The 8,546-nt window shown below is 31.8% G+C and overlaps 1 protein-coding gene across 1 annotated transcript; it reads right to left on the bottom strand.

The window, feature by feature from the left end:
• Positions 1–2,397: 2,397 nt before the first annotated feature.
• LOC143405723 (uncharacterized) lies at positions 2,398–6,873 on the bottom strand. Its single transcript, XM_076864060.1, has 2 exons — positions 6,777–6,873; positions 2,398–3,617 (listed from the first exon to the last, which is right to left on the bottom strand). The coding sequence occupies exons 1-2, from the start codon at positions 6,871–6,873 to the stop codon at positions 2,398–2,400; spliced, it is 1,317 nt and encodes a 438-aa protein (XP_076720175.1).
• Positions 6,874–8,546: the final 1,673 nt, after the last annotated feature.

Below are 8,546 nucleotides of genomic sequence, written 5' to 3'. Positions count from 1 at the left end.
TTTTTTCTCATTTAGTGTAGTTTCATGTATAATTAAATTGGAATAAATATGTCTATATTGGAGTGTGTACAATATCCCCAGACCTTGTTCTTAGTCATATATTCTTGTAAACTCAGTTCTTCATGAATTATATGTAATATTAATAAAACTGTGAATGATATTCAATACAATTTTTGTATGGATTCCATGTATAAGAAGCCTTTGCCCTATTGTAGGTGGCAAGCCAAAATTTAATGATAAGAAACTTAATCTTTACATACAACCTTATCAGTTTACCTCTTACTAATTGGTCCACAGAAAATAAGACTATGAAACATAGCTTATTGATTATTTTGTCATAAGAATAAGGCCTCACTCAACCTTGACTCCAGATCCATTTCTCTGATTCCTGCCCTGAAATAATACAACCTATAAAAGAACAGTGATGTCAGAATTTACTAATGTTCATTAAAACACTTATCATTGACCTCATTCACAGAAAAATGAAATGTGTCCAATGAGGCTGAAGTCTAGAAGGTCATTATGCACACACAAGAGAGATAAAGCTTTTCTCTTTCAAGAGCTACCTTTAAGTTTGTGGAAATTCAGTCTATTTAAATCACTAGGAAATGTTAAAAAGTTAAAATTTGTAATTCAAGACATGAAAATCTGGATCTTATTTTCCTATATCTATGTCCTTCTTATAAATATTAATTTCAACATAAATAAAAACAGAAAAATATATAATGATCTGGCTCATGCATATCATAATCCCCTTTAAGTTTGATTAAAATGTGTGAAAGAATTAAGAGACGCTAGAATATTATTTACTCAATAGTATGTTTTACTGTTACATACAACATTTAATCAAGTGGAACACTGTGATGTCTCTCATTTAACAACAGGATGAAATACATGAGTGTTAACACATAAACAGATATTCAGTTATAAGGACATATTGAATAAATAAGGTAAATATAGGTAAAAAAATGTACTATAAATTGGGCAGGATGGTCCATGCTTGTAATCAAAGCAAATTGGAAAACTGATTAGTTTCAGAAGTATAAATTCAGCCTCAGCAACTTAGTGTGGTTTCAAGCAACTTAGCAAGACAGTCTCATAATTTGAATAAGTGGGGAGAGGGCTTAGGAATGTGGTTCAGTGTTTAAAAATCTTTAAATACAAACTAAAATACCAAAAAAAAATACAGTTTAAATGTTATAATTCAGTGTTAAACATCAAAAAATAGATTTAATATAATTCTTTTCTCCAGTATTCAAAAATAAAAATAGTAATTTTTGATTTAGAAAAAAAAATTATATGCTTTCAAAGATGAGGTTTCTGTACTATGCATGTATGATATTAATGACTGATATTTCTACCAAATAAAATGATAATGCTTAAAAATCTAAACAAAAGTTAAAGACAACTACTTATTTTCTATATTTAAATGAGTAATGTCTTTTACTGATCCTAATAGACATCAAGGTGTAATATATAGATAATGACTTTACTATACACTCACATTTGTCAAATTGTTTATTATAAATGATTCATTTTTTTATAAGGCATACATTTTGGACAAAATCTGTTCAATGTTCACTACTGGTATGAGTTTTCAGATGTTCAATGAATTTAAAATTTGAATAAGTTTTCAAAATATTATTTAACTTTTTAGGGTTTCTGGGCACAATGAATTCTCCAAAAATCAGTAGTTTTTAAGAAACATGTGGTTATGAATTTTATTTCCATTTGTATTCTCTCTAACCAGTATGTATCCACAGGTGCTGAGTATTGGTGAATAAATTTTAGAGGTATTGCCACATTGTCAATTTTCACATTTCAAAACTTTGTCTCTTCTATGGATATTTTGGTGAGGATTTAATATTGACTCTTTCTTAGAGGAATGTTACGAGGGTCTCATTTGTAAAGCTTCTCTCCAGTGGGTTTTCTCTGATGTCTAGTAACAAATGATATATAATTTAAAATGTTTCTACATTCTCTACATTTATGTCTTCATTCCACAATAAATAGCTTAGTGGTGAAAAAGAATTGATTTCTTATTAAAAGCTTTGCTACATTATTTTCATTTGTAGGGGTTCTTTTTTGTATAAATTCTGCTGTTAATAAGGTTTAGTTTTTCTTTAAAAGTATTATCACTTTATTTATATTTCACATTCACCAGGGTGTCTTCTGCTGTGGTGAATAAAGTCTTATTTTTTATTAAAAGTTTTGTCACTTATTCACATTTGTAGGGTTATTCTCCAGTGTGAATTCCGTTGTGGCAAATAATGGTTGATATTTGAGTAAAAACTTTGTCACATACTTTGCATTTGTTAGGTTCTCTCAAGTGTGAGTTCTGCTGTGACAAATAAGGTATGATTTTCGACTGTAAGTTTTTCCACATTCATTACATTTTTAGGGCTTCTCTCCAGTGTGAGTTCTGCTGTGCCTAAAAAGGTCTGGTTTTTGACTAAAAGCTTTGCCACATTCTTTACATTTGTAGGGCTTCTCTCCAGTGTGAGTTCTCCTGTGCCTAAAAAGGTCTGGTTTTTGACTAAAAGCTTTGCCACATTCTTTACATTTGTAGGGCTTCTCTCCAGTGTGAGTTCTTCTGTGGCCAATAAGGTGTGATTTTTGACTGAAAGCTTTGCCACAATCTTTACATTTGTAGGGCTTCTCTCCAGTGTGTGTTCTGCTGTGGCAAATAAGGCCTACTTTTTGACTGAAAACTCTGCCACATTCTTTACATTTGTAGGGATTCTCTCCAGTGTGAGTTCTGCTGTGCCTAAAAAGGTCTGGTTTTTGACTAAAAGCTTTGCCACATTCTTTACATTTGTAGGGCTTCTCTCCAGTGTGAGTTCTCCTGTGCCTAAGAAGGTCTGGTTTTTGACTAAAAGCTTTGCCACATTCTTTACATTTGTAGGGCTTCTCTCCAGTGTGAGTTCTTCTGTGGCCAATAAGGTGTGATTTGTGACTGAAAGCTTTGCCACAATCTTTACATTTGTAGGGCTTCTCTCCAGTGTGTGTTCTGCTGTGGCAAATAAGGCCTACTTTTTGACTGAAAGCTCTGCCACATTCTTTACATTTGTAGGGCTTTTCTCCAATGTGAGTTCTGCTGTGCCTAAAAAGTTCTGGTTTTTGACTAAAAGCTTTGCCACATTCTTTACATTTGTAGGGCTTCTCCCCAGTGTGAGTTCTTCTGTGGCAAGTAAGGCCTACTTTTTGACTGAAAGCTTTGCCACAATCTTCACATTTGTAGGGCTTCTCTCCAGTGTGTGTTCTGCTGTGGCGAATAAGGCCTATTTTTTGACTGAAAGCTCTGCCACATTCTTTACATTTGTAGGGCTTCTCTCCAGTGTGAGTTCTTCTGTGGCCAATAAGGTTTGATTTTTGACTGAAAGCTTTGCCACATTCTTTACATTTGTAGGGCTTCTCCCCAGTCTGAGTTCTACTGTGGCAAGTAAGGCCTACTTTTTGACTGAAAGCTTTTCCACAATTTTTACATTTGTAAGGCATCTCTCCAATGTGGGTTCTTCTGTGGTAAATAAGACCTATGTTTTTACTAAAAGCTTTGCTACATTGTTTACATTTGTAGGGTTTCTCTCCACTATAAATTCTCCGGTGGTGAACAAGGTCTGAATATTTATATGATTTCTGGTGTTCACTCTCACTCGTAGTTTTCCATATTTTCTTTTGTTGTAAATTGTCAAGATTACAACTTCTATATTTTCCACTTATCCCTTTGTGAAATATATGTTTTATGCCCTTTTCTGGTGAATATTCTTGGGTATCTTGAGGAGTCATGGCTGAAATAAACAAAAATTAAAAATAACAATACTTACTAGAGTGGGATAAATATGCTTTGCATACATAATATAAAATTAATATAAAATAAGTACATCAGGAGTGTAGCAGATTAGTATATTCAAAGTCATCATAAATTCAAAAATATATCATTTCATTAAAAATGTAGAGAAACAATTACCTTGAGAATATTACCCAAATTCTTTTAGATACCACAGTATCCAAGAGGAGGACATTATTAAGAAGAGTACTATAATAAAGAGAAGGAAAGTATGTTACTTTTGTCATTCACAGCCTTTTGTCCTCCATAAGATAGCATTACATAATTAGGAAATGTCTACCAGCTACCTTCACTCTCAGTAGAATAAGAGAAATGTAAAACATATACAAACACTTGTGGCTTTTTCAAAGAGTGTCCAAAAACTGTTTTTTTGTCTATCATGACATAGAGATGTGAAAATAACTAGTAGATTTTGAGTGATAATACAACAAATAGTCAACAAGGGTAAAGAGGCTATGGACTCTTAACAAGAAATATGAACAAAAAATTTACTAAGAAATATACACATATATGTCTCTAAAATTTTCCATAAAAACATTTTAAAAGACTATAAATGCCTTGCATAGCCTATGCCATAATACTTGGCTGAAGTCAACACATGACATCAAAGTATAAAAAATTGATTTTCATATTTTTAAATTCATGTGATATGACAAATTTTTCACTGACAAATACAACTTTGTTTATTTACTTAATATATCATGGTATTTTATACTATATATAAAAGGTAAAATGACTAAACAGAATGGATTAACACAATCATTATTTAATATAAAGATCAGTTTTGTTCTTATAAGGTATTGTATTCCTTCTACTAGTATTTATGAAGAACATAGTACACTCACCATTTGGTAAAACAAAACTCTTGAAACTCTTATGCTCAATGAAATGAAAACCTGGAGACTTTGACTATAATATCAACCCTACACAAAACACAGTACCTGGTGAGCACAATTTTACTCACTAAATTTCTGACTTTCACATGTGAATCAAATGCTCCTGTAGCTTAATCTCTGCCTGCCACATTTCACTTAATGCAAAGTCCTGCATGTATTTCTTAAAACACTTTATGCGACAAAATATTTTCATAACTAAATAATAATAGTATATAAGTGCGATATTTTTACTCATTTGATCATTGATGGGCACATAAATTGAGTCCCTAGCTTTAATAATAAGAACAATGCTTGCACTAATCACAAAAGCAGAGGAATTCCTTCAATTTTCTGATTTAATTGTTCATGGATACATATTTAGTGCTAGCATTTCTGGATCTTTAGGTTATCCAACTTTTAATTTTTCATGTGTGGTGCTTGAGATTAACCCCAAAATTCTGTATCACTGAACTACAACAAAAGTTATTTTTCTTTAATTGTTTGAGTCGTGCTGTTTCTAAATTTCTGTGACTTCCCTCAAACATGAAGTACTTTTGCATGGCCTCTCAATTAGCAAATATTACAAGGATGTAGCACTGTTTTACGTATTTTTATTTATTTAAATGTTTTTATACTTTTTTCCCCAAAATTGACTATATAATATACTGTTGGCTTCTTTAATGAACAAATAAAAAATAGTACAGCAAATATAAACAAAGAGAAGCATGGCTTAATCCAAGTAACAGAAGAAAAAAAAAAAACATTAAGAACAGAATATTAGCATACTGACAGTTTTGAATTACTCAAAGAACACTAAATAACTATTTAAAGAAAGTTTAGAGAGAAAAATTGAGACAAAAATATATTAAAATACTTAGGCACAATTGTGTATGTGAATAATTCCTTAAGAATAAACGACAGGGGGATTCCTAGTGTACAAAGCTGAAATTCTACCAAAATGAGAGAGGCTTATCAAGCAGGATCAAGGTTAAGACAAGTCTAAGCAACTTGTGAAACACTGTAAAAATTAAAATCCTATAAGGAAGTGTGAAAAGAATCCAAGCATGCCACAATAAAAAGCAATAATCCAGAAATTATATCATTAATGAAATAAAAAATGAGAAATATAGAAAGCAACTTACAAAGTAGAAGTATAATGAGCTATTCACTTCAAAATATTTATGATTATTAATGCATTATTGTAAGTCACAAAACAAAAGAAAAAAATTGACTAATAGAATTCAATCTAAAAAAAATCTGCCAAGTCTGTTACAGCAGAGAGCATGGAAAGAAACCAAGCATGATCTGCTCCTAGAGGCCCTATTTATATAAAGATGGATAATGCTCCTGCCTTTACATCTCATCCTTTTGCACAATTTTTCATCAATGAGATATAGTTTTAAGTAATAAAATTTCTCATAAACCTTTTGGACAAGCTTTTGTTGGGTGAGCAAATTGTATCCTAATACTTGCCTTTTAAAACAGAGACAAAAAAAAAAAACAGACCTAGCCTCTCTCATATTTATATGCATTAAATATTGTTTTATTTACAGTTAATGTGCTCAATATACAGCATAATGTTAATACTCAAATTTGATCATCTTCATTGAATAGACATTTTATTCTCAAACAGCCATTACCAAAAAAAAAGTATGTAATAAATAAGATTCCACCTGACCAGCATGACAAGATCCTATGCCTCTAATCACTGGGGGAAAAGCATGGACTGCTACACTTATGCCAACATGTCCTGTTTGGACTCTAGCTTGATGTATGAAATATAGCAATTATAAATGTACATCAGAGACTTCACAAGCTGATTCAAAAGTTTCATTTAACCCTGGAAGAGAAGAGTCCCTACAAAGAAGAGAATAATCATTCTCCTAAAAAGGGGAGAAACATTAAAAGAGGAAGCCAAGATGCTATAATTCCAGTTACTTGGGGAGATATAAAACCATTAGCAGCCTCAGCTCAAAACGTGTTGGCTCAAATAGGTTAGAATGTACTCTGGACTAGCTCTTCAAAACCACTTACAAAACTACTATGAAACTCACCTATCCTATGATAAAAAGTATTAGCCATGTCTCCATGGCCATTAATATGCTTAATGAAAAACAAAAACAACATTGTCAAGCCATACTTGACATTCATGCTGCAATTGTCTGGTATTGTTATATCATAATGGATATCAGAAGTTTAATAACATGTGTTCCTTCAATTTAAATGATAATAGTAATTTTATTTCAAAAGAGTTACATTACCTTAAAGATATCATTAATAAGGTCCAACAAGATAACTGATGTATAGACTTGTTGGATTGGATAATTTCATGTTTACTCAATTTGATCTGGGTCAAAAAATATTCATAGGTGGATGTTTACTGATGTTGGCACTTGCTGTTGTCTATGGCTGCCTTATTTTTTCCCCCACCAGCATTAAGAAGATAAGTAATATTATTTATTCAAAAGGACTTATGAAAGAAGGGTATTCTTTTTTAAGTAGGTATTCTGACCTTGGAAATAGACAGAAAAGTGTGGGGGTGATGATAACGGGCACCCTGAGTTCCACAGTAGTAATGCCTAGCAGTTTCTCCTTGAAGCTATTAAGACAACTCTACAGGTGCACTATCTAGTTTCTGTGGTAATGTCTTTAGGGAGCAGGGGTTCTATGTTTTTAGTAACTGTAATTTATCTTCATTAGCTAGCACTTGGGGTTAAAATAACACTAGTTTAGAATGTAGTCATGGTAACAGAAGCTTTGTAATTTGGGGGTATACTATGTGCAGTCGTAAAGAGGAGTGGCCAGTTTTTTTTTCTTGTTCCTTTTCTCTGTGAATGTGTCTCTCTCTCTTCTGTTTGCTTCTTTAGAGATTTCCTCACAAGATTTGTAACAGGTCATGCTGGCCCTCAGAACAAAAGGTAAGTATAGGTGGTTAATCTGAATAAACTGGGACATCACTAAAGAAGAAAACAGAGAACTACAAAGAATTTGAAAATGTAATAAATGCAGGACAGTATGTGTTCAATCAAAAGAAATAATGCTAAGCTTCTGAAAATTTTTTCTGCTGAATAACTACTCTGCCAACATTTGTTAGTTTGGTTTTCTCCATGTGAATGTCTCAACTGTGTCCCCTACTATGTGTAGGCCACAATAGTTTACATCACTAAATTATGCTATCTACTACTTATCTAAAATGAAGGATGCATAACACACCAAGAAAGAGAGAGATTAAAGAGCAAAATAATATATATTAAAGAGTAAAATATCTATACTAAAAATGCCCTTTTTCTTTGAAACACAAATCTGAAACTCAGTCTTTACAGAGAAGTTCCCAGAAAATACCACAGATGTAAATTAAATAATAATTATTAATTAAAAATTTTAAAGGAAAATTAAACTTACCAAAGAAGGCAAAGTTTCTATAGTTCTCTAACATCACATCTTTATATAACTTTTTTTGAGCAGGCTGAAGGCATTCCCACTCCTCTTCAGTAAAATCAATGGCTATATCACTGAGTGTTAACAGGACCTAAAATAAGAATAGATAAATAAATAACACATTGACCACATGAATATTTGCACAGTCTGTATGGTAATTGAAGTTGAAATGAGAGTTAATAAAATATCATGTAGGTGGTGTTTTAGAACACAATGATATTATTATCTACTTCTACAGATAAAGTGATTTAAGTTAAAAAAAGTATAAATTGAGCAAACCCCATCTGGAAATAAAATTTAAAACACAACTGAGAATATGCCCAGAAATAGGACACTTTGTTTGAATCCCTAATATCACAAAAGAAAAAAAAATAGTTTATTTGTAT

The sequence above is a fragment of the Callospermophilus lateralis genome, chromosome 8 (genome assembly GCF_048772815.1).
Source record: "Callospermophilus lateralis isolate mCalLat2 chromosome 8, mCalLat2.hap1, whole genome shotgun sequence".
Taxonomy (NCBI): domain Eukaryota; kingdom Metazoa; phylum Chordata; class Mammalia; order Rodentia; family Sciuridae; genus Callospermophilus; species Callospermophilus lateralis.
This window is presented reverse-complemented; position numbering and strand designations above follow the sequence as displayed.